The sequence below is a fragment of the Eublepharis macularius genome, chromosome 2 (genome assembly GCF_028583425.1).
Source record: "Eublepharis macularius isolate TG4126 chromosome 2, MPM_Emac_v1.0, whole genome shotgun sequence".
NCBI classification, from domain to species: Eukaryota; Metazoa; Chordata; class Lepidosauria; order Squamata; family Eublepharidae; genus Eublepharis; species Eublepharis macularius.
The window spans coordinates 203855187-203882251 of NC_072791.1; the positions used below are offsets into that span (position 1 = coordinate 203855187).

The 27065-nt window shown below is 40.7% G+C and overlaps 1 protein-coding gene across 1 annotated transcript in view; it reads right to left on the minus strand.

Annotated features, from left to right (window-relative positions):
- Positions 1-606: 606 nt before the first annotated feature.
- TTN (titin) overlaps positions 607-27065 on the minus strand; it is a 330572-nt gene continuing 304113 nt past the window's right edge. Inside the window, exons 296-320 of the mRNA XM_054971277.1 lie at positions 25957-26244; positions 25548-25847; positions 23387-25453; positions 22990-23292; positions 22596-22901; positions 22210-22500; positions 21796-22095; positions 21388-21693; positions 20080-20385; positions 18968-19249; positions 18121-18714; positions 17668-17955; positions 16456-16755; positions 15641-15943; positions 14975-15277; positions 13981-14565; positions 13544-13849; positions 13147-13446; positions 12245-12820; positions 11840-12145; positions 11156-11749; positions 3680-9627; positions 3440-3593; positions 2045-2338; positions 607-1902 (exon numbers count right to left, since the gene is read on the minus strand). Coding sequence (XP_054827252.1) covers positions 1610-1902; positions 2045-2338; positions 3440-3593; positions 3680-9627; positions 11156-11749; positions 11840-12145; positions 12245-12820; positions 13147-13446; positions 13544-13849; positions 13981-14565; positions 14975-15277; positions 15641-15943; positions 16456-16755; positions 17668-17955; positions 18121-18714; positions 18968-19249; positions 20080-20385; positions 21388-21693; positions 21796-22095; positions 22210-22500; positions 22596-22901; positions 22990-23292; positions 23387-25453; positions 25548-25847; positions 25957-26244 — 15893 coding nt within the window. The 3' untranslated portion in view covers positions 607-1609. The remainder of the gene's footprint in view (positions 1903-2044; positions 2339-3439; positions 3594-3679; positions 9628-11155; positions 11750-11839; positions 12146-12244; positions 12821-13146; positions 13447-13543; positions 13850-13980; positions 14566-14974; positions 15278-15640; positions 15944-16455; positions 16756-17667; positions 17956-18120; positions 18715-18967; positions 19250-20079; positions 20386-21387; positions 21694-21795; positions 22096-22209; positions 22501-22595; positions 22902-22989; positions 23293-23386; positions 25454-25547; positions 25848-25956; positions 26245-27065) is intronic.

Sequence of the window (27065 nt, forward strand, 5' to 3'; positions counted from 1 at the left end):
CAACTGATTTCAGTTCCCCTGGAGAAAATGGCTGCTTTAGAGGGTGGGCTGTATGGCATTATACCCAGTTGAGGTTCCTCCCCTCCTTAAACTCCACCCTTCCCAGGCTCTGCCCCCAAATTCTCTAGGAATTTCCCAACCCAGAGATGGCAGTCCTATCAGCAGTATACATGATTCTCACCGCTCTCAATTTTATTCTAACAACAACAACCCTGTGAGGTAGACTAGGCTACGAGATGAAGACTGACCCAAAGTTATTCAGTGAGCTTCATGGTAGGGGATTTACACTTTGCTCCTCCATCAGTCCTAGCCCATAGTCTAACCACCATTCTGCTTTGACTCTCTGGTCCCTTTTGGCTGATGAAGTTCCGGCTAGATAGCTGTTTTTTATGGCCATTTTTTCTAAACAGGAATTCTGAATTTGTTCCACTAACAAGTGTCCCAATGTTAACATGCATTTTTGCTTCAGTGTGAAGATAAAAGTTCGAGGAGGAAAACTGGACTCGATAGGATGAAGAGTGGAAGCTCTTTTTCTATATAAGAGGCATAAAATTATGTGAAGGGTGCCAATGGAGGTGCTAGAAAGAATAACTAAACCACACGTGCTGAGGTGCAGGTAGCATGCTTTATTTCAAATGAGCAATATCTCAAGGAGGTTCAGCAAAACAGCTATCAATACAATTTCTTATTACTACATAAAATAAGCTACTTAAATTTTTAAGTTGAGGGCAAAATGTGATGTTGTAACAACAGTTTAATTCTTCTAAACTGCGGTTCAAAGCTTAATTGCCTGGAGTTGAGGGTATTTATCAGACTCTTCTAAAACTACCACACAATCACTGCATCCGAGGAACCTCCAAGAGTTGGTATTGCTTCTGCACTTGAGTACCCAAAATAGCTTTGTCAAACGGGATAGTCAGGTGATGTTACTTTATTGGAAAGCTATTTAGGCAGTCAATGCGCCAGAAACAACACACTCACAGGTGGTGAGCAAAATGCTGGCCGTTGCAATTTGTTCAAAGTACTGTGAGTTTCAGTCATGAAAATAAATATAGTTTGCCATTGACCAGATGCAACATAAGACGTTAAAGTGGGACTTACAGGAGGGTATTTGTAAATCTCACCAATGCTTTATGTTTCTGAGTCAAAATTTATTCGTGCAGGTATAAAGACACCATGCACAGCATTATCTCTTAGGTGTAGGTAAATAAGTCTTCAACAGGGAGCCTCTCTACCTGTTGAGGCATTCTTAGTCATCAACATCTTGTTGAGGCGCAAAAAGTTAGTTCAATGTTGAGCAGGGTATTCGTTCCCTAGGAAACTTTCTCCTACCAACGGTTTGTTCCAAAAGTTACATTTTAAAATGTCATAAAATAAAGGGTACAAAACTCCATAACCGTTATCTTCGGCTATATACAGTATGTACATGTCAAAAGAAACATTGTTTTTAAAGTTGAACAGTGATGACTATAAGTCATAATGTATTTCCTTGGACTTTTGTCTGGTTCAGGTAGGTACAAAAATATTTTTTATATATTTACAGATCAGATATTTCAGTCCATATGAGTCACTTGCCAAAAGTCAAGTGTAAATAAATAGGGCAAGCCCTCTAAATCGATCGAACATCAATATTCACAATGGCAGAATCAGTGCCAAACTCATTCCCTAAATTCAGTGTGTAAAGTCCTCCATCATTCTTTTGAACATCCATGATGATAAGAGTGGTTAAATCTTCACAAGTTTCAATGTGAAATCTACCACCCTGACTGGAAATGTCTTTTCCTCTGCAGGACCATGTAATTTCGGGAGTAGGTTCGCCAGAAAAGGCACAGGATATGGTGAGAACCTTTCCTTCCTCAATGGAGATATCATTCGGAAGGGCTTCGATTTTCGGTGGTATTCCTTTGCAAAATGGGAAAAGAAAGGTTTTTTTAAATTAGTTCGTGGCCGAAACGAAATTTCACTGTGACATGTTATTCTACTCAAACTACCCCAGGATATTGTACGTGTTTTTTCTAGCTCTACATATAATGGTATTGCTCACCTCTCATACCAGATTTAATCATTCTACTAGTTGAACTCTCCAGTTGGGTCAGACTAGATTTCCCCATTATACTGCTGGAGCTCATCTCTACAAGGGATTCTTTCATGGAAGACATGCTTTTGGCAGACATGCTTGCAAATTTCATTTCAGTCATGCTGCTACTGCTGCTACTGCTGAACGAAGCTTCTTGTCTAGAAGCAGACATTTGAAATGACTGCGAAGAGAAACTTTCCTGCATGCTTGCATCACCACTTGTCCTCAACACTACCTCTTTTGGAGGTTCTTCAATCAGAGCTGTGGAGCATAGCAAACACAGACGGAAAAACCAATGACATCACATGGATTGGTGGTCATGCAATCAATAATATCGACTTTTTCAAAAAAGAGACTTGTTTGTTATTTAAGGAAAACTTAATTTGCAAGTGTTTCATTTCAACTGTGGATCATATTTTTAATAACATATTTTCCTTTTCTCTTAAATATATATATATAGCCAACCAAAGATGAAATAATGTAGGGTTTTTTTAACTGAAAAAATTGAGGTACTTTGTTTTTTCTAGTTATCTTTCATAGCTAGTAATCTGCCTGCAGGCAATAGTAAAAACCCTACAGCTTTCCTTAAATACCAGCACATAAACACATGAATAGCAAAACACAGAGTAACCCATTGATTCCTGGAATCGAGATGTTCATAAATTGTAATACTAAGTTAAAAATACTGTGATAATATATGTGAAGTTTTTTAACACTGAAAGCATTAGACAGATATTAAGCATTAAGAAAATTTAACAGGTCTGAGAAATTTAATGCAACATTAAAACAAATTCCATCTTTGAGATTAGCAATTCTGACAGTTTATTAAACAGTGATCACGAGAACCAAAGGGTTAATGGTAAGATTACATAAAGATAGATCAAGATGGGTAGCTATGTTAGTCTGTCTGTAGCAATGGAAAAGAGCAGGAGTCCAATAGCAGCTATAAGACTAACAAAATCAGTGGTGACGTATGAGCTTTCGTGAGCCACTACTCACTTCTTCAGATACCTGAAGCAGTTATCTGAAGGAGTGAGTTGTGGCTCACAAAAGCTCATACCCTAATCCTAACCACTAATTTTATTTGTCTTATAGGCGCTACTGGACTCTTGCTCTTTGCCTAGATGACGTACGATATTAAAAGCTTTCATCTAACATGGAGCTGACAAAAAACAGGTTTACATGTAAATACTGTATTCTGAATATTTTATTTTAAATATCATATTTTAAATATAATTTGTATTTCAGTTTGCTTGATAATGAAAACTAACTTGTTAAAGAATCAACTCATACAGTTACTTTTGTCAAATCCTACATACCCTACTTATGTTAAGAGGAGACTTAAAAGGGAAAAAAACTTACGAAGGACAGTAAGGGACGCTGTTGCGGAACATTGCCCGTGATAGTTTTTTGCTTTGACAGTGTATTTCCCACTGTCACTCACTGCAGCATTTTGAATGGCAAGAGAATAAACATTCTTGGAACGTTTTACTTGGATGTTGGTTGAAAGAGCAATCTGTTGAGTGGAAGAGGTGTAGAATTAATATCAAGTGTAACCGAAGCTCAAGATTAAATATAAGGCTAACAAAAGTGACCACTTACTGGCTGGTTATCTTTAAACCACTCGATTTCAGGAGAAGGCTCTCCGGAAATTTCACAGGTAAACAACACACCTTGTCCTTCATCAATGTTTTGAGACTTGGGTTGTATGATAAAGGCTGGTGCAGTTGAAAGATCTTTTGAAAAACTCACATCAAAGTGACATTTGACGATGCCTTGTTCTGTCTTCCCTTCACAGGTAAGAATTCCTTCGTCTCTATGAGTAGCTTTTTTGAGGGTTAGAGTGTGATCACTTCCAGACACACCGTATCTATAATCTTCAGAATTAGCAAGTTCTACTCCATTCAGAAACCATTTCACATTAGATGCTCCAATGATACTGGCTTTTAGGGTGGCCTTCTGGCCTTCAGTCACAGTCATTTTGCTAGTAGTTGATTTGACTTCTGGGTAAGATTTTTTAGTATCTTCAGATACTAGAGATTTTTTCACTTCTTCTTGGACGACTGTCTTTTCTTGAGAGGTCACTGCAGCTTTCTTCTGGGTAGATACTTCAAGTGTCTCAGCCTCTTTCTGAACTGATTTTTGAGTTTTGGCTAAGCTTGACACTTGAGAACTGATACCTTTGAAAACTTGGCCAGCAAACTGGAAACTGGTTTTGGAAATGCCACCTTCCCCGATAACCTCACAGGTATATTCGCCTTGATCGGATTCCTTGAGATTATGAAGTCTAAGTTCATATGTTCCATCAGCTGCATAATGAAACTTGAAACGGTCATCCTCTTTCAGTTTCTTGCCATCTTTGTACCAGGCTACTTCTCGGACACTTAAAACACTGCTTTCTACAGAACAGGAGAATTTTACTTTGTCGCCAGAAGCTTCTGCCTTCAACTGCTGTTTTAGCTTTGGAGGAACAGCAGCTGGTAACTCTACTTTCTCTACTGGTGTTGTTTTGGCACCAGGTGTTGACTTGGCTTTGGAGGGGGCAGGAGACGGTTCAGGGGATTTTACTCTCTTGGGAGATTTTACCCTGTCTGGAGACTTCACGTGACGCTCGGGAGACTTGACTCTTGTAGATGATGTAACGGCTTTTTCTGGAACCCTTTTCTTTTGAACAGTCAAACTGAAGTGGGCTTCTTGCCTCCCTTCAGAATTTTCTACTACTACAGTGTAGCTTCCTTCATCTGAGGTCTGGACTGATGAAATCTCAAAGGTAGATTTATATTGTGTACGTGTGACTTGGTAACGTCCAGAAGAAACTATGGTTTGACCTGCACGTATCCATGTCACTGTTGGTGTTGGCTCACCGTCAATGTCACAAGAAAATCTTGCAGTTTCTCCTTCAGAAACAGTGATCGATCGTGGTTTTGTTAATATAGTTGCTGGCAGAGTAGTTTTAAATTTCCGGTGTACAGCTCTTTCTTCTAGTGATTTTTCCTCCAATGCACTGACTTTCTTTTCAGCAGAAACATAATGTTCATGTGACGACAGTGTCTCTCGCGATTCTGAAAGTTCTGATTTTACTTCTCTTATAGATGAACTTGCTTCTGTTGCAGAGGTTTTCTTAAATGAGGCAAATGCATACGCCTCAGTCCTTGTCAAGTCAGGAACAATGGATCTAGGTACTTCCTCATCTCTGCGCTGGGAGGTATAAGTAGTGTAGTCTCCTCCTGTAACATCTAATGTAGCATAGTCAGAACATTCTCCCTTATAGTTTGTGCACACCGCACGGTATGTACCACTATCGTCAATATGACAATCAAGGATCTCCAAGGTTAATACACCACTAGTATTAGTAAAATGTATCTTATGGCTTTCTTGGATTTCAACACCATTATGATACCATCTGACTTCAGCAGTTGGTTTGGACTGGACATTCAAAATGAATCTGGTGTTGGTACCACATGGTACACGATGTGAACGCATTCTCAGAGTGACACGTGGGGTGTGATCCAGAGTGAAAGGTTCTTGAGTCAGAACTTCATGTTTTCTTTCCATGGTTTTTTGAGTTTTCAAAGCAGCTTTCATAGACTCGTACCTAGAAAATATATCGAATCTTGCTGACCTTTCAAATCGAGAGAGAGATCTCTCACTTGACACTGGACTAGGTGAACGTGGCCGGGTTCTCTCAGGCGTAGGAGATCTTCTCTCTGTTTCTTCCACAGGCCGTGAGCGGGGTCGAATTAATTCAGATACTGGACGCATTAGTTCAATGTAAGTTGGAGAAAGAGATCGTCGTCTTCTTAGTAATCTTGAGGGAGGTGAAAATTCTCTATGAACATGTTTCACCATTTCTATTTCTTCTTCTTCCTCTCTTGATGTAATCTCGGTTATTTCTCTCTCTCGTCGTCTTCTCAGTCGTCTCTTTTCCTCTTCTGACATGTACTCAAGCTCACTCTTGTACTCAGCGATTCTCTGGCTTGTGGTAACTGGACGTAGTAGCTCTTCATCCTCTTTCTCAGCCATTATTCTCTGTCTCTGTTGTGATGGTTTATAAATAGCTCTGTCGTGACGTTGTCTGAGTTCAGCATAACTTGCACTAGTTTCTTCTCTAGTTGGTATATGATAGGTTGCATATCTCAGGTCTCTTTCTCTAGATTCTTCAGCAGTGAGTTGTGCATCTGCCGCAGAGTAATGAAGAGAGGACAGTTCAAAGCGCGGAGGGCTTCTGCTTGGAGGTGAAGCAGAAAAACCTAGCTCCAGTTCTTCTTCAAGCCGCAGTCGTTCTTCTTCGGTCCTCTTCATGGCTAAATAGTCATCAACAGGCAGAAGTAATTCTTCATCTGACAGGTCCCCAAGTGACCGTCTTCTAGGTCTGTAGTAAAACTCATAATCAGGAGAAGGTGTGCGGCGGCGTGCTGGTCTCACTGTCTCAAGATCATCTTGCGACAGCTTGGGTATACGCCACTTAGGTTTATATTGATCAGAAATGCGTGGCAGTGGCATAACATAGAATTGTTCCCATCTGGAAAGACGAATGCGCTTTGGTCGCTTCTGAACAATTCTGTCAAGTTTTCCTGGCATTTCATACTGGTCTCTTAGCTTCTTGTACCACTTCATGTCTGACATAGGCACAAATTGTTTGATGTTCTGATCTTCTTCAAAAGCACGCACATGTCTGCGAGGCTCTGGAATCTGATAAGGCATTCGGAGTCTCTTTTCTTCTTTCACTTGTTCCTCTTTAAGTTCAAATTCACCTTTCACTGTTTTTGTACTTACTGCTGGTTTATATAGGATGGCAGCTTGTCGGAGTGCTTCCTGTGCTACTTGTGTCAGCGGAACAGATTCAGTTCCAGAAAGGATTTCTGCCATTCGCACTGTCTTGTCAATCCGCTTTTGTACAAGTTTTTGCCGTTCTTCTTCAGACGTGTACTCACGCTTGACATATCTCAAGCGCTCCACTTTCAAGTAAGCCTGGCAGCTTGTGGATCCAGCACTGTTTGTAGCAGTAACTCTGTAATAACCACTGTCTTCTGGTAAAGTATCCCTGATGTGCAAAGCATAGTAATCTAGTCCTTCATGTACAATTTCAATGTGGGGACCAGTAGATATAGGCTGACCATCTTTTTCCCATTTTAACGTTGGTTTTGGTATACCTGATACTCTGATCTCAAAGCAGACACTGTGGCCTTCTTGGCAGTCTGCATTTGCCAATAGCCTTTTGAACATGGGTCTCAAGGTGGTAGCTTCAGCAGGTGCATGCTCAACAACAGTTAACTTAGCCTTGCAGCTGTCTTCACCGTATTTGTTGCGTGCCAGCACAGTGTATTCAGCAGAGTCATCTTCAGTCACATTATGGATGAGAAGCTGATAAAGACCTTTATCGGATTCAAAGGTGTACTTCCTGTCATCGTCACCTGGCTTAATTTTCTGACCTGATTTGAACCATGTTACACGAGGTTCTGGGTGAACTGTTATAGTTACTCCAAACCTGATATTTTCACCAATGTAAGCAGTACGGTTGTATAGAGGCAGAGTAAATTCTGGTGGCCTCTCCAAAAGTCTCATGGTATCTACTCGGCGCTTCACTCTCTTGACAGTTCTGCATCTGTAATAGTCAGAGACCTCTCTCACACCCTTAACAAATAGTTCTGCATAAGAACTATCTTCTCCATAGTCGTTGACTACTTTGCACCTGTAGGTACCGTCATCTGATTTAGCAATATCTTTGACATACATAGTAGCCACTCCTTCATGGTAGCTGATTTCGTATTTTTCGTTGTTCTCCAGCTGTCTTACTCCGAAGTACCAAGTCACTTCGGTAGCTGAATCATAGTTTTCAATCTTGCAGACATATTTGGCATGCCCTCCTTCTTCTCCAGCCACGTGCATTATCTGCCCAGAAATAGGTCCGATGTCAATTGAGGCTACTTTAACTTTAGCAACTGTAACACCTCTCTGGGATCTGATTGCACCACCCCATGCAACACGGGCTACAGACACAACGGTATTCCATTCCTTCTTCACCAAGGTTTGGTAGTAACGCCTGTGTCTTAATGTTTTGATGACTTTAGTGCTGGTTTTCTCTGTCCTCTGCTTCAGCCAAGTATGTTCAAGAGCCTCAGCAGCAGTCATGCGCGCTTTCCTTTCTTTTACCAGGAGGCGGTCAACAAAGTCTAAGGCCTCAGTACTTATATCTCTGAATGCTTCTTCATCAAAGTTGTATTCAGCATTGATTATGTTTTCTATCGTCTGTTGGTTTGTTTCAGCAACGAAAGGATTCAGGCCGCTTAGAAGTACATACACTAGAGTTCCAAGGGACCACATGTCACTGGCTGTGCTGACCAAATCATGTTGATGGATTTCAGGTCCGTAATATTCAGGTGATGTAAACTGGAGTCTGAAATTATCCCCAGGTTTTAGTTGCCTGGCTTGTCCAAATTCAATGATTTTAACTACAGAACTTCTTCTTGTGAAGTAAATAATGTTCTCTGGCCTGATATCAAAGTGCCCAATGCTATGACTGTGTAGGAATTCGAGCGCTTCACAGACTTGACGTACATAACTTACAATTTCTCTTTCATTAAGTTCAAACGCTGGGGTATTTAGCCTTTCAAAGATGTCGACTCCAGATATAAACTCTGAGATCATGATCAGTTCTTCTAGGCTTTCAAACGATTCATGAAGATATAAGATATTTCTGTGCCTAGCAATGTTAAGGATGGAAATTTCTTTCTTTACTAGGACTTGATCAGCACCTTTTACTTTGACAAACTTGGCCAGGTAGGTTTTCTTAGAAACCGACTCCACACACCGGTGGGCAATTCCAAATTGTCCACGCCCAAGTTCTTCAGCAATCATGTATTTATCATAGAGTTCCTTTGTAGAAGAGTGAGATGCTTTTGCTGTGCTGATTTCTCTGGCCTCATCAACTTCTTCGTCATAATTTACTGTTCTAGTCTTATCTTCTTTTGTTACAACAGGCTCAGTAGCTTCAGAAGGCTGGCTTTGTCCAAACTTATTCTCTGCTATAACACGGAACACGTAGCTTGTCTTACCAAACAGGTTCACCACAGTATACCGTGTGTCACGAGCTTGACCAACACGGATCCATCTCTCAGCTGTGGTAGCACGTTTCTCAACTGTATAGTGCGTGACTCTACTTCCGCCATCGTTAGCTGGAGCATTCCATGTTAAGTTGACAGAATCTCTTGAAACTTCACTTGCTTTCAATCCTCTTGGTGCGTCAGGCACATCAGCCACCTCTAATTCAACTGTTTTCTGATCGATGCCAAATCTGTTTTTAGCACAGACAATGTAGAAACCAGCATCTTTTCTGTCCACGCCGTTAGGGAACACAAGAGATGTGAATGATCGCGTCACAATAACTTGGTAATGTCCATTAGTATCGATGAGATCTTGTCCCTTTTGCCATGTGATCACTGGATCCGGTTTGCCACTGAATGGGATTTTGATGCTCACTACTTCTCCTCGGAGAGCATGAACAGCTCCCATGCCTTCAAGATTTTTAGGCAAGTGGATCCTAGCAGGAACTGCAGCAAAAACAAAAAGGGGACATAAAATTAGTGAAGGAATAAAAGTACAGGTTTAAACAGAAGACAAATAATTTTATTTATGCTATGTATGTGCTTTTTTCTTCCCAATGGGGACACAAAGGGGCTTACACAGTTCTCCTCTTTCACGTTATTGTCACAACAATCCTGTGAGGTAGGTACGGTTGAGGATGTGTGATTTACCTAAGGTCACCCAGCAAGGTTCAATGGCAGAGTAGATATTTGATCCTGGGCCTGCCAGATCCTAAACTGACCACCACAGTGGCTCTCATTAATTCGGAAAGACTCAGGCAACTGCAGTGTAGTGTCTAACAATTAGCCCTTTGTCTGTCCCTCTTTCTTTTCATTAAGTTGCCAGTTGAGCAAAAATTGTTAGTCATATCAAAACCTCGGGGGATTAAAGTCCCGTAATGATGTCTGTAACAATGCCGGCAACTTTTTACCAGATAACGGTGAAAGAGCCTGTTATTACCTTACTGTAATAACCATAACAGTATTTCATGGCTCTAACGCTGCAAATGTACAGCTGTAATATATGTAATCAATATTTTGTTTTATGCAATTGCCTCCTAGTGTCATTGCATTCTTGAACTTTCTGAGACTAAGAGGGAAAAAGACTGGGTTTGTAGTGGGTAGCTCAATAAAAAATGTCAACCCAGTGTGCGGCAATAGTAAAAAGGGCATACTCTATGCTGGAGATTATTTGGAAAGGGACTGAAAATAAAATGGTCGGTATTATAATGCCCTTGTATAGGTCTACGGTGCGGCTTCATATGGAATACTGTGTGCAGTTCTAGCCACCTTATCTCAAAAAGGACATTGCAGAGATAGGGGAAAAAAAACAGAAGATGATTATGGGGTTGCAGCACCTTTCCTATGAGGAAAGGCTGAAGAGTCTGGGGCTTTTCAGTTTAGTGGACAGAAAGAACTTTTTCTCCCTCTCCCCAAATACTAGGGGGCATACAATGGGCAGTAGACCCAGGATGGACACAAGGAAATAGTTCTTTATACAATGAGTGAATAAAATGTGGAATTCGCTGCCAGACTATATAGTAATGGCCACAGGTTTTAAAATGGGTTTAAGATACATTCTTGGAGGATAGGTCTATCAGTGGCTACTAGCCATGGTGATTAAACGGAACCTCGACATCCAGAGGCCATAAACCTCTGAACACCAGTGCCAGGTGTACTGTTGTCCCTCCAGAGCAATTGGTTGGCAGCTGCAGGATAGGGGATGCCAGACTAGATAGTTGGATCTAGCAGGACTTTTATTATGATCTTATGAAGTCAAAATATAGCATGTTGTGACTTGGCCCTACCCTCCAGCTGAACCTCTGTGCTGCCCATCGATTTCCAGCGTTTGTCACCTACTGGGCTTATTTTGAGGATATAAAGAAAAAACTAAAAACAAAGAGCACAGGGTTTTTTTAATAAGTTTTTGTTTGTACCTAATACATTCCCGATTCTGAGCTATGAAAAAGTATAGGGAAGTCATTGTATTCTTTACCTTCAACATCTAATGAGGCCGTTCCAGAGACAGATCCTCCCTGATTGGTTGCTCTCACTTGGTACACAGTGGCATCTTCATCGGATACATTTGAAATGACCAGCTGGTGATATCCACCCTTGAATTCTTGTATCTTGATCTTCTCACCCTCGGGCAAAATCTCTTTACCCTGCTTGAACCATTTCACAACAGGCTTAGGATAACCAGTGATTTTGCAAACAAATGTGGCATTGCCCTTAAATTTCACATTCAGATTCCTGATTTCTTCCTTGAAATGTGGTGCCTGAATTGGTACATCAGATTTCGGGATGATTGTTTGTGAAACTTCACTCCATTCACTCTCACCACCTAGATTTTCACATTTGACACGGAAGTCATATTCAAGGCCTTCAATAAGACCAGTTACTGAATACACAGTTTCACGAATTTCTTCAGTTGTTACAGCAATCCACTTGTTTTGCTTCTTTTCACGTTTCTCTAGATAGTAATTTCTGATCTTTGAGCCTCCATCGCTAGCAGGTGGCTTCCAAGATACAACGCAGGAATCCTTTGTCACTGCAGATGCTGTTGGCTGGCTTGGCTGGCCTGGTTTTTCTGCAATGAAGGAAATATTCAGAACATGAAGTCAGTTTTGTTTCTCTGAATTGCAGATCAACAGAGAGAAGGGTTATGGTGCACACTTACCAAACGGAGTCTTGATAACAACAATAGAGGAAACCTCCAGTGCTTCGCTAATGCCATATGTATTCTGAGCAAAGACACGGAAATAATAGCCAGCATTTTCAGTTAGGTTAACAATTCTACAGGTTGTGCCAGAAATGCTTGAAGATACCAGTTGCCACTCTGTGCCTTCTTTTGCTTCTCGTTTCTCCACGACATAATTTGTTATTAAGGCACCTCCATCATCTTCAGGTGGCTTCCAGCTGATTACCGCAGAGTTCTTTAGCAAAGCTTCCACTACAATTGGTCCTGTTGGTTTATCTGGCTTGTCTACAAAAACAAACAAAACAAAAACGGTATTTTAACTTGATGCTGCAGAAAACATTAGATGATAGCATTTCAAAAGACAACGGGAAGCCAATGGTTTACCTTGTATTTCCACATTGAGTACAGTGTCAACAGTTCCAAATGTGTTACTCAGTTGCACTTTGTACTTTCCTGCATGGGTTTTATGCTGTACATTTTTAATCACCAGATGGGTATAATGCTCTGTGTTCTCAATGGTAATATTTTCTCCACTCTTCAAAAGCTTCTTGCCATGGAACCAAGTAATGGCAGGCACTGGACGACCAATGTAGACAACATGGAGACGAAGAGATGAACCCACACCTGCATAGTATTTCTCTTTTAGTGGGAAGCCAGGATGGAATTGTGGAGGAGCTTGCAAGAGGAGCTTGCCGCTTGTTTCAATCTCGCCAACATCGTTGGTAGCCCTGCAGGTATAAACTCCTTCGTCTTCCTGCTCTTCTGTGACTACTGTCAATGTATGGGTGCGTCCATCGGATGACATCTTGTACTTTCGACTTTGCACGACTTCTTTGCCAAAGCGATACCATTTAATATCAGGAAGAGGTCTCCCAATAATCTGGCATGACAACTGACCTGGTTCACCCAGATTCGTAGTGACATCCTTCATTTCTTGCCTTATTCCCGGAGCTTCTCCAGCTGCAAAAGGAGAAAAACAGTAAGTCTGAAACTCATATTGCGCCCTTCAAACGACAATACTTTGTCCCGACATACAATTTTCATTTTGTCCATTTTTAAACAATGCCATTTTCAGAAACAGCTTGTTTTCTTCATGTTGATCAATTTGCCAAAGGAGATGCATGCCATTAAAGTGCTAGAATTACATCTTGAAATGGCCAAAACTGTAAAACCAACAATTCAATTCGATTAGGTATCTATACCATTTAATTCTTTATGGTGATACTGTACAATCAAGCACAGTGGAACAAAAAGCATAGTAAATATGTCTGAACATTTCAACTTACAAGTTAATTTAGTCTTTACTGTCATGGCTGTTCTACGAGGTCTGCTGATTCCAGTCTCGTTTTCTGCAAAAACTCTGAATTCATATTCTGTAGACTCCAGCAAGCCACCCATTGTAAATTGCCTATCTTTGATCCGTTCTTTATTGCATTTCTTCCATGTGCTTTCTCCAGATTGGCGATACTCAACCCAGTATCCAATAATCTCTTTACCGCCATCACATTCTGGTCGTTCCCATTCTAGAGTAATGCTGTCCTTAGATACAGATGTGATCTCAATTTCTCCAGGCTGACTTGGTTTGTCTGTAAAATTCAAAAATAATTTTATAATGGATTAAAACTTCCCTACTGCCAAGACTTTGTTGCTCTATAACATGGAATTTAATAGACATGTATTTACCAAATGGATCCTTGCATACTACAGGCTCAGAAGCAGGACCTGGTTCGCTCTCACCAATATCATTTTGGGCAATCACCCGGAATTGATATTCAGCATCTGGAATAAGCCCTGTGAGTGTATACATAGTGGTTGTGATGTGAGTCTTGTTATGCCTGACCCATTTCTCAGTAGATGTTTCTCTGCGTTCGATGTAGTAGCCAGTGATACGAGAGCCACCATCATCTCTAGGTCTGGACCAAGATAAGCTAATAGAACTCTTTGTGACATCAAGTATTTCTGGTGGGTAGCTTGAAGGTTCTGGAGGATCTGGGGGAAATAAAATAAAATAACCATATATTTCCACACTCTTTTATGTATTCCTTTAATACACTCTAGCAGTAATAACTGTAGGCTTTTCCTTTCAACAACAAAAAATCAATGTTAAAATGTATACTTACTCAAAGGTGTCTTTGGCACAGCTGGCTCCTCAGATTTCACGGATTTGCTTACACCAAACTGGTTTTCAGCAGAAACACGGAAGTGATACTCCACGTTTTCTTTGAGTCCTTTGACTACTAATGATGTACCTCTTACTCTGGAATCAACAGTGTACCAAGCAGTCTTAGGTACTTCACGCCTTTCAACAATGTAGCCTAGTATATCTGCACCACCATCATCGGTTGGAGGTTTCCAGCTGACTCTAACAGAGCGGGCTTGAATGTCATCATACTCAAGCGGTCCTTCTGGTGGGTTTGGAATGCCAATCACTCTGACTTTGATGTAAACCACCTTCTTGCCACATTTGTTTTCAAGTGTCAAATCATAGGTGCCGGAATCTTCTCTTTCTGCATCTTTAACCACAAGTTCAGTGTTCGTTTCGGAAGTGGCAATCATGGCTCTCTTGGTGACATCATGTCCTTCTTTCGTCCATTTACATATTGGGATGGGTTTTCCTTTAATTGGTACTGTCAGCTTAATTACTCCACCTTGTCTTACAAATACACCTTCCAGGTATTTTTCATCAAGTTCATAATCAGGATATTCTGGGAAGGGGGGAAACTTCATGTTATGAAATCCATCTACACAGCTCATGTTCCAAATAGGTGGGTACCCTTTTTTGAACTCATTGGAAATCTAAGTAGCATATCCACAAAAGGCCTTTGAAATATAGCCCCATCCTGGTTTATTAAGTAGTCAAATCTGGAATATTTTAAATATTTCACTGACCACCCAAATTCTATGTGATGCGATTACATAAATGCTCATTGATCTCATATGTCCGTTTTGATACACTATTGGTTATTCTCGTTATTATTAGTCCTTCCAGAGTTAATAAATTGTTTTATTTGTGTTCTTTATAGTATGTTACTGTTATTATTAACCATAAATATGGCTAATAAATAAATAGTATTTAAAAATGAATTCCATTAAGTAAGAGCTAAAATAGCTTACCAAGCATTTCAGTCACTTTAGCTGTTCCTGGCACTTCAGCAGGCTCGCCAGGACCACCAGCATTACAGGCCATGACACGGAATCGATACTCTGCACCTTGTGGAAGATGCGTTAGAGTGTATTCACGGATTTTAGTGGGAGTGGTATTGCATTTGGTCCATTCAAACTGATCGACCTTTTGCATTTCAATCAAATAGCCAGTGACTTTAGATCCGCCTTCATCTTCTGGTGGACTCCAAGCCAGTGAAATAGATGTTCTTGTGGTATCGATAACTCTTGGATTCTGAGGTCTGCCTGGAGGAGCTGGAATATATGATCAGATCAGGGTCAGGCATGTTAAAACTAGTTGCACATTTAGTGTTGTGCTTTAAGGGCAATTAAAAAAAACTCAACACTTGCCAGCACCTACATATTTAGCAGTTAATATGTTTAAACAGGAATACCAAAAATAAAACCCATTTTCTTTTTTTCCCTTTTTTTTGCGCCCCTCCTCCCGCCCCCATAAAACCCATTTTCAAAGGACTTTCTGACTTCTCCTGAGTGAAAATATTTTCACTGAAATGAAAACAATTAAAATTACATTTTCTTAAACAGAAGACAATATAAGCTATGTACAGTATTCTTCTTTGTTGACAGTGTAAATTATGAATATTGGAAATTATTTACCAATTGGATCCATAGCAACTGCGGGCTTAGAACGCCGGCTTGGTTTGCCAGTACCCCTGGCATTGATAGCTGTGACACGGTGTTCATACTCCAGTCCTTCAATCAATCCAGTAGAACGATAGCGTGTCATAGTCACTGCAGTTTTATTTACACGGACCCATCTTTCTGCTCTAACTTCTTTACGTTCCACAATATAGCCAGAAATTTGAGAACCACCGTCCTCTTCTGGTGGATACCAAGTAAGGGTCATTCCATCACGGGAAATATCAAATACTTCTGGGGTACCAGGTGGTCCAGGAATACCTGTAAGTAATAAAAAGTGAAAAACAATTCAATTTTCTTTTACACTCATGTTGTCCCCTAATAAGCAGACACATGAAGCATTTTTCTTCACAAATACATTGACTTGGATCCTTTTGAAATTTACCATGGGTGTTAGGATTTCTGCCCACAAGCATAGATTTCTTACGCCTCCTGCTATAGCCCCAAATACCCCCCAAACGCTGATCTGGGGCAAAAGCATGATAAGGGTGTTGAAAAGCTGCCACAATATTTATTTATTTATTTATTTATTTATTTATTTATTTATTAGCTTTTTATACCATCTCTCCCTCAAACGAGGCCTGAAGTAATTTACAACAAGGGGGGAGAATTGGCAAAAATTGCCCCCCTCGCGCACACAGATCTGTTCAATGGGATCCAACCCATTATGACAGAACTTCTAAATTAGGCAAAGAAAAGTTAGTCAAAACCTGAAGTATTTTTGTACATGAAATAAAATTAATATTTGTAACACAGGGAAAATGTTTACTTACTGATTCTGCTTTTGCATTCTATAATTTCAGACTGTAAGTATGAGCCGATTCCAAAGCGGTTTGTGGCAGCCACACGGAACACATATTCAGTACCCTCAGTAAGTTTTGAGAATTTAAACATTGTCCGAGTTACAGATTCAGAAACTGGCAACCATCCTGGACGGTGAGCGTCACGTTGCTCTACCACATATCCACTTAATGCTGCACCACCATCTAATTCAGGTGGTTCCCAGGAGACGGTTACAAAATTTGAATCAATGTCAACGATTTTAATAGGTCCAGTTGGTGGTCCAGGTTTATCTATGGAAAAATGGGGCATAAGCAAAGAAATGGTCAAATATGGAAATTAATAGCATATTTGGTGCAAAATGCTGCAGCTCGACTGTTAGCAGGAACAAGCAGGAGCGTGAACATCACTCCCATCCTGCAGTCACTTCATTGGCTACCTATCAGCTACCATGATCAATTCAAGGTACTGGTTATTACATACAAAGCTCTTCACGGCCTTGGCCCAACATACCTACGGGACCACCTCCCTCCCTATGTCCCTCCACGGCAGCTTCGCTCATCTGAACAGGGTCTCTTGCTGGTGCCAGCCTGCACATGGCCAAAATCAACTGCAGCCCAGACATGGGCCTTCTCTGTGGTGGCCCCTACCCTATGGAACAGCCTGCTGAGGAGGTCAGGAGAGCTCCCATGCTCTTGGCTTTCCGCAAACAATGCAAAACTGAATTATTCAAAAAGGCTTTTTTTTACTCAGATAGGAGGGCGGTATTGTAGGGAGGGTCTCGGATATTTTGCCAATGAGTTGGGAACCATGGGCTCCACTATTATGTTGATTTACATATTATTCCTTTGAATATGTACTCGTATATACTGCTTGTGCTTCATGTTGTCTAATGTCAATCCTATAATGGATTATGTTCTGTTTCAGCAATCCTTCAACACTGTATTGGACCCTTGATAATGCTATGTCTCTGTAAACTTGTAATAATCTACCCTATGGCATTGTTTATGGAAATGTCCTTGACACTGTATGGAAATGCCTACCCTTGCCCTTGCTACTGATTGTACTAATTTCACACTATATAATCCACCTTGACTCTCAGTGAGAAAGGCGGACTAAAAATGACATAAATAAAATAATTAAATGTAGCAAAAAAATTAAGTAGGAAAATAATTTACAATGATATTTTCATAACAAATTCTTACCGAGAATAATAACTTTTATTCTCTCAAGAGCTGTTCCAGTTGTGTTCTTCAGTTCCAGTGTATATTCCCCAGTGTCATGTATTGTGGTTTCACGTATGGTTAGTTTAGCTACTTTAGCAGTGGTTTCAACCTTGACACGTTCTGATTCTCTTAGTTTAGAGCCAGCAAAGAACCAAGAAGCAGCTGGAGGTGGTCGACCAGAAATCGAGATGGCTAGCTCGATAGGTTTGCCAGCTGGTACATGAATGGTCTTTTGAGGTATTCCAGCAAGATCAATTGCAGGTAGAACTGAAAAGAGATAAGAAATTAGTATGATTAATTGATGAAAGTACATATCAACTTTTTGAATAATGAGATAAGAAATCGATTAATCGATTCATCGATTCATCAATTAATCGATGAAAGTACGTATCGACATTTTGAATAATGTTTCATCATATGTATGGTTCTTACCTTTCTGTTCTTGTACTGTCACCGCTGTGACAATCTCTCTTGGTTCAGATACACCCTTTGGATTTTGTGCTCTGACTCTAAATAGGTATTGTTCGCCTTCATTTAATGAAATTATTGTGTGCTCAAATACTGTAGATTTCACTGTTACAACTTTCATCCACCTTTCTGTTCCAGCTTTACAGGCCTCAATGACATAGCCAGTAATCCTGCTGCCACCGTCGTGCATTGGTTTTTCCCATGCAAGTGATACGGTAGATTTAGTAACATCAACCACCTCCAGTTTCTGAGGCACGGTTGGAACTTCTGACACTAGAACTGCATCCAAAGTCTCACAGGGTTCACCAATACCGTAGATATTTTCTGGCAGTACTCGGAAATAGTAAAGAGCTCCTTCTAAGAGTCCAGAAATTCTATAAAAGGTTTTGCTGCATTTAGTAGTTACTGTTTTGTATGCTCTCATAGCAGCCTCGCGTTTCTCAATTATATAATTGTTGACTGGTGCGCCACCATCGATGGTAGGAATGTCCCAAGTAATTGTTACAGAATCTTTGGAAACTTCTTTGACTCTCACTGCTCCTGATGGGCCAGGAGTATCTGGGGAAAGAAGAAGTAAAATAAAGGTTTTCTGCAATGCCCGCCCTGGTTTCTTCCCTCTGTGCATTTCTGTGTTATTCAAAGAAAGCTTGCAGGCTGCTTCCCACTGGTGTAATCTCTTTTTTTCACTTTGCTGATTCTCCCATTACATAATTATTGCCATAGCTATTTTCCATTTAAAAACCTTTTATGCAACAAAATATATATTGTTGCACTGTTTTAAGTAATGATAAAGTACAAAATTTGTACCTACCATATACTTTGACAAGAACTGTTGCAGATTTCTTTCCTGATTGATTTTCAGCCTCAATGATGTATTTTCCAGCATCATACCGGTTAACTTTATCCACAACTAACAGGGTGTAACTGTCTGTGGTATCAATAAGACCACGACTTGCCAGGTCGACACCCTTTTTGCTCCATGTGATCACTGGTGCTGGTCTGCCAGAGACTGACACCATTAGACGTAAAGAGCCTCCCGCTCTGACAGTCACAGTCTTCTTTAGATCCTCTGCAAGTTCAAGATCGGGTATTTCTGCATACATAGAGGCAAAAATAACATTGATTTTTTAAAAACTTATTTTATTTTTTCCACCAATAAAAAAACATAACAGTTTAAACAATCAACAAAACCATAATAATATATAGTAACTAGAACTGGGGTGGATTTAAACTGATGGAATCTAAATACACTTAACTAATACCATCTATGGAATAGGAAGTGCTGTAGCATAACAATTTCTTTATATACAGAAAAAAGGCATCAGTTGGATAAGCTTTGCCTGGATATATATTCAAATCGGCCATACAGATCAATACTGGAAACCACGTTTCCAAAAAACTAGATTAGCCATGTTCTATATTTAGTTGAGCAATTTGGTCAGTAATTTTTCCCATATAGCAGCGGTCCCAAAGTTTACTATATCATAAAGAAACGGAATATGATCGAGAGTCCTTCCATACCATTGATATAGTGGCTTTTGCAGCAGCCAGTAGTATGGCTATTAACTTTTTGGTATTTCAAGATCTCCCCATAAGTTAAGTAGTACCAATTCTGGAGACATACAGAGAGAATAGCTTGTCATTTGTTTTATATGAGACAAAACATTGCTCCAAAATTTAGGAATATAAGTGCAGGGCCACCAAGAGTGTAAATAGGTACCAATTTCTCCACACAACTTCCAACAATAGGGAGAGATCACAGAACTGATGAAGTTTCTGAGGGGTAAATCTAGTGAGCAATCTTAACGTTTGAGTTCTTATATTGAGGGAGCCGGTAGTGAAGATAACATAGAGATTTCATTACTGAGTATTTCTAAACAAATGTATAAAATTTCTATGATAAAAATTGTATCTTGATATTACCTATCCTTTCCACAGGCTCTATTTCAGCAGAAGACTCGCTGTATTCACTCAAACCATTTACATTGGCAGCAGCCACTCTAAAACGGTATTTCTGGCTTGTTTTAAGACCAGTCACAGTGTATTCGGCATTCCTTATAGTGGCAGTAGTATGTGCCCTGTACCACTGTTCAGTACTTTCTTCTTTCATTTCAAGAACATAGCCTAGTATGTCAACGCCACCATCGTACATGGGTTTTGTCCAAGCCAAGCTTATGCTGGTCTTAGTAGTGTCCACAATTCTGGGAGGTGAAGGCGCTGCAGGAGTGTCTTTGGAAAAGAATAATACATGCCTCATATTACTACAGTGAACAGATTGCCCTTATAATATCCAAAGAAAGAATCACTTAACATTTCTGCAGCCGTTTTGATTATATTTTGGAATTCTTTTGAATTCTCACATACTTGAATTGGATTGTCATTTTAGCTCGACACATTCTGTTCAATTGGGAACATAAGTTAAGGGAACAGAAGTTTTTTTTCGTCTCTGGCCCTCTAAGAAGTAACAAAATAGGGCTGACAAGAATCAGAACATTGTCAAATGCTTCCTGACCCAAAGCAGGAACTTTTACATAGTATCCTATTTCCGCAGTTTTTATAGATAAACCCAAATAATTCAGCGCGCGCTGTGCTCAGAGCAGAGACCAAGTGCACCATTAGGAGGCACTACAGTTTAGATAACCTAAATGAGTGAATCTGACCACATGCTAAAGCTGAGGACAAAACAAAACCAAAACCAACCCTGCCTCTCCCCCTCCCCCCGAAGAGTCTTTAGTTTATCTGATCTGGGGGAGAATTGTTTTCTTATTGCTGGACGAAGTGATTAGTTAATGCTGAGTACAAAGCAAAAGGAATTCATTGATTCCTCTTTCCTCAAGCAGAAAATATTACTGATGTTCAAGTCCATCCTGGCCAGCATCATATCCCTTGCTATGATAGCCCAAAGATAAAAATACTGTTTTCTAAGGTCTTTAGTAAAGAAAAATTTGCCTTCTGACTCTAGTATATCACAACTGGACCAGCAGAATAAAAATACACATACCATTTATGAATGTATCTGTTTATATGACTGGCACCACTTCAAAAATCACCCTTGAAATTTCCAGAATGATGAATCAGTACCTATTTATATAGCAGTGGCGGCAACTGTCCAATATGAAACTGATCCACACTCATTTGTGGGTGCAGTGAGTGTTCCAACCTTGGATCTATCTAGTCTCAAGACTCATATGACCCCCCAATTACATATACATTTCAATCTTAGCAACTTACATGATGGTTCTTTGCACAAAATATATGCAGAAGCATCGCTAGGTTCACTGTTACCAGCAGCATTTACAGCAGTAACCCGGAACTGGTATTCACTGCCTTCCATTAGACCCGTAACTTTCAGTCTCGTATCGTAAATAACGTAGTCTCTGTTAACACGTGTCCAACGTAGACTTCTCTTTTCACGTTTGTCAACAAGATAGGTGCCAATTTCATTACCCCCATCTGATTCTGGTTTCAGCCACTGAATAATGATATGCTCTTTGCCAATGCCCACTGCTTCAGGAACACCAGGTGCTGATGGAATAGCTGTAAGTATTATATAAATTGAGAGAGGAAAAAAATCAGTTGTTTTGTCTAATAGATCTCCCCTCCCCAACACATACAGGCTGTGGTTAGAAATATACTTACTAAACGAATTTCTAGCAATAATGGATTCCGATTCAAGTGGAAGGCCTGGCCCATACTTGTTGACAGCTCTTACACGGAATATGTACTCATTATTTTTAATAAGCCTGGTGACCACACATGACAGTGTTTGACACTCAGCTTCAACAATAACCCAGTTCAGCCTGCTGGTCTCACGTCTCTCTACAATGTAGTGGGTAATTTCTGCTCCTCCATCTTCTTGAGGAATGTTCCAAGCCAGGGTACATTTTTCTTCTGTGACTCTGCTAATCAGAAGTTTGCCAGCACATGGCCCAGGTGAATCTGGGGATAAGGAATAAAACAATAGTTAATTATCCCTAGGAAAGAAATTTTTTCAACCTTAAAAAATGACTTTGAAGGACAAGTACACGTCTTTAAAAAAAATGAAATATTTACCAAGCACTTTGACAAAGACGGCAACTTGCTTTGTTCCACTGGCATTTTTAACTGTTAAAGTGTATTTTCCACTGTCACTTCTGTCACAAAACTTGATGATTGCAACGGCATGCTTGCTGGTGTATTGCAAAGAAATCTTTTCAGAGGGGTCCAATTCTTTGTCGCCTTTAGACCAAAAGACTTTTGGTTCTGGTTTACCACCAATGGACGCCTCAAGAACAAGATCAGATCCTGCCCTTATCGTTACAAGATCTACCTTCAATTTGGCATCCAGGTCAGCTCTAGGCGGTGCTGTGAAAAAATAAGAGAAATAAATTATGAATGTGTTGCTATTAACAAGACCTGTGTGCTTTACGAAATTTTAAACTCGTATTAAAGTCTCTTACAATATTCATCTTTACAAGCAACGGGACCAGTTGATTCAGAGCCTTTGCTAATTACGCCAGAAGCATTCTTTGCCAAAACACGGAATTCATATTCCTCTCCTTCACCGAGAGCTGTCACGGTAAAGAAGGTTTCGGAGACAATGGTGTAGTTGCATTTCAGCCAGCGTCCATCTCCAGCTTTGTTATATGGCTTGCGTTCTACAATATAGCCAACAATTTTGCTTCCACCATCGTAAAGTGGGGGAGACCAACTTAATGACACTGAAGACCTTGTGACATCTGTTACCTCTGGTCTACCCGGTGGATCTGGAAGAGAACACAGTGTGAAAAATGTAGTGCTGTTGCCCCTTAAAATAGTAGTAGGAAGCATACTTTCTCTACCAGTTTTACTTACCAACTGGGTTTTGAGCCATTACTGGCCTGGAAGCTTCACTGGGTTTGCTCAGCCCGGCTGCATTCAGTGCATATGTTCTGAACTGATACTCAAGGCCTTCCACGAGTCCTGTGACTTTGTAGTCACATTCCAAACAAAGAACTTTGTTTTCCTTCACCCAAAGGATTGTGTTGCGTTCTTTCTTTTCAATCCAGTATCCAACAACTTTGCTGCCGCCATCATGATATGGTTCTTCCCAACGAATGCTCATGGCATTGGCAGAAACTGAATACACCTCAGGCCTATTTGGTGGGCTTGGTGGGACTAATTAAAAAAGAGAAACATTAGATATTGCTCTTTTTTTTAAAAAAAGATCAGAAGAAATTTATGCACATATGTTTTATAAAATAGTCCTTACCAAATGGATGCTCAGCCACTATTGGTACAGATTCTATTGGCTTGCTGACACCAAATCTGTTTTCAGAGCTGACGCGGAAAGTGTATTCCATGTATTTAGTGAGATGAGTCACTTTGATCTGTGTACGTTTGACGCTGGAATTTACCAGCTGCCATGCTGTTGTACCAGATTCACGTTTCTCAACAATGTAGTTTGTAATATCAGAGCCACCATCATCTTCAGGCTCCTTCCATGACAGAACACAAGATTCAGCCGTCACGGATGATATTTCGATGGGTCGTGTAACTGGACCTGGTCTTCCAATAACAACTACAGTGACGGTGAATGTTTTCACTCCAGCTGTGTTTTCAAGAGTTAGATAGTATTTACCAGAGTCACCTCTCATGCTGTCCTTAACAATCATTGTGGTTCTATCTTTTGTTGTCTTGATAGTTACTCTGTCAGTTTCCTTAAGTCTCATTTCTTCCAGTTTCCATGTAACTTTTGGAACAGGTCGTCCACTAATTGGTACATCAATAGTAAATGTACTTCCAGTTTTGCAAGTTATAAGTTGCCTGGTAATTCCACTGAGATCTGCAGTTGGCTCAATCTGGGGCTCTTTAACAATGACAGAAGAAAAGGCTTCTCTTGGCTGACTGTAGCCAGCGTCATTCTTTGCTTTGACCCGGAACTCATACTCATTGTTCTCTATGAGACCTTCAACGGTGAAAGTAAGTTGTTTTGTCTGACCAGCTTCAACCCAAATGTCAGATCCCTTTTGTCTCATCTCTAGGAGGTATCCAGTGATACGACTGCCACCATCATGATCAGGTTTAAGCCAAGCTAGTTCTACCGTTGACCTGCTAGTATCTACAATATCTAATCTCTTTGGTGGAGCAGGTTCTTCAGTTGCTACAACTGGCTCTGTTAATTCACACGGTTCACCTATTCCATATTCATTTTCTGCTGAAACACGGTAATAATAGGGCATACCTTCTGCAAGATCAGTGACCTTAAAGATCTGACGGGTACATTTTTCACTGACAATCTGCCAGCTGCGGCGGCTTGCTTCTCGCTTCTCCACGACATAATGATGGATACGTGCACCTCCGTCCAAAACAGGAGCATCCCACATTAAAGTAATAGAATCTCTGGCAACATCCTTGAATGTAATAGGACCTGGAGGCCCAGGAGTGTCTAGCACCTTAACGGTGAAAGCAATAGATTTGCTACCACTGTTGTTCTGCACCATAAACACGTATTTGCCAGCATCGCTTCTGTTGCAATCCTCCACAGTTAAGGTACTGAAAGAGTCTGTAGTGTGAATGTCTGCACGCACACTAAGATCAGAATCTGATTTGGACCACATAGCTGTCGGGACTGGTCTGCCCTTGAAGGCAATGAACAGACGGATGCTTGCACCTGCTCTGACTATGTGAGTCTGCTTGAAGGAAGCATCAATATCAAGTTCTGGTGAACACAGCCTGTCAACTGTTTGTATGGAAGCAGGGACTTCACAGCTTTCTCCTTTGCCTGCACCATTCACAGCACTGACCCGGAATCTGTAGTGCTCTCCAGCTTCTAGTTCAGTCACAGTATACTTGGTAGCAATGCAAGCCTCAACGTTGACTTTATGCCATTCTCCTAAATCAGCCTTGCACATTTCAATTATGTAGCCAATGATTTCCATGCCTCCATCAAAAACGGGCTTGGTCCATTCCAAGCTGACACTCGTCTTGGATGTGTCCGTCACTTTGACAATAGTAGGAGCACCGGGAGGGTTTACTGGCTCTCTGCATTTGATCAGTCTGGAGACATCACTTGGGGGCCCCACTCCTGCATTGTTTTCTGCTATAACATGGAACTCATATTCATTGCCTTCGGTTAAGCCAGTGACTCTGAATCTTGTCTCGGAAATGGGCCTCTTGCTGGACACCTTAACCCAGCGAACACTCTTCTTTTCTCTTCTCTCCAAGATATACTGGTTAATATCACTCCCACCATCTGATCTGGGCCTTGCCCATGTGAGTGTGATGCTGTTTCCTGTTACATTGCTGGGTTCTGGAGTGCCTGGTGCTTCAGGAACAGCTGGAAAACAAAATATTTAAAAAACAGGTTAGATCATATTCTGGACAATTTTGACAAGATGGCTAAATTATGGTAAAATTTGAAGTAAACCTACTATATTGTGCTTGTGCTACAATTGCGTCAGATTCCAGCGGCCTTCCGACACCAAACCTGTTGACGGCGGAGATACGGAACTGGTATTCATTGCCCTTTATTAATTTAACAGCAGAATAACTGCAAGCTTCACAGTGGTCTTCAATCAGTGCCCAGGATACCCTGCTGGTTTCCCGCTTTTCAATCACATAATGAGTAATTGTTGCACAACCATCATTTGCTGGAGGCTCCCACCATAATGTTGCTTTCTCTTCTGTAACACTGGTGAACCTTATCGGCCCGCCGACTTGTCCCGGAGTATCTGTAACATTAAATTACCAGTTATTTGGGCTACTTTCAGTGCGAATGTAATGCTGAATGTAAGAGGCTCAGTATAATGTAAGAAAATCTTCTGAAAAGAATGCCGTTACCTTGAACTCGTACGGTTATTTCTGCTTGTTTGACACCTGATGCGTTCTTGGCTTCTACCTTGTAGACTCCACGATGGTCCCGAGAAGCATCTCTAACAAAGATGGTGCTATAGCCAATGGCACTGGTTATTTCTATATTCAACCTTTTGTCAATGTCTTTTCCATCTTTCAGCCAGGTCACCTGAGGAACTGGACGGCCTGTGATGAGAACTTTAAGTCTTATGCTTTCTCCAGCTTTAACAGTAAGACCTTCAAAGTGCTCAGCTCCAAATTCAATTGAGGGTGCCACTAGGGAATAAAAAGAAATAACATAATGTTAATGTATATCATCAGCTGGGCTTATTTATCGCTGGCAGCCAAAGGCTGTTGTGATCTTAATGTAAGAAATAACAGAAATGTTTAAAAATACAAAAGTTATACAGAATTAAAAAATACAAGAACCAAGCTAAAGCAGACTGGCCATTTCGTACACCCTGCCACCCACCCTAAGCCTCCATTCACAGGTTTGGGGGCTTCCCAGGCGGTAAAGGGCAGTCACCACACAACTTGTCTAACCTCCAATTTAGCAGGCAGAGAGCCCTGACCCAAATCCTCATAGGGTCCCCTCTCTCCTCTTCCAGAGGCTCCACCAGACAGGCGGCCCATTCCCTCTATCTACTTCCCTCACCCAGCTACAGCCCAGGGCTGTTGGGGAAAGAGAACTTAGAGTTTACTTTCCTTTATATATGCTGCCACCATTTACTTAAACTTGGCCCATGTAACATGACCAGAGAGTTTGAGGTCCATGTGTGTGATACTTTCCCTCAGCTAACGACTTCAAGACAGCCGGGGTTAACCAAAACAAAAGGAATTCATAAATATACTGGGTTAAACAGCAGATGTTTCAAATGTAACAGAACAGATTTGTAATCAGCTAGCATCTAAAACCATTCTCTCTTTTACTCTCCCTCCAACAGATTCCAACTGTCACTGGCCCAGAACTCCACCCACTCTCATTGGGTTGTTTCTCAGGAGAGGAAGAGCTGGAGCCAGTCCTGTCTGTCACTCAAGCAAACCACAAACATAAAAATTTATAATAGAAGAATAATAAAGTTAAAGTTTCCTTCCAA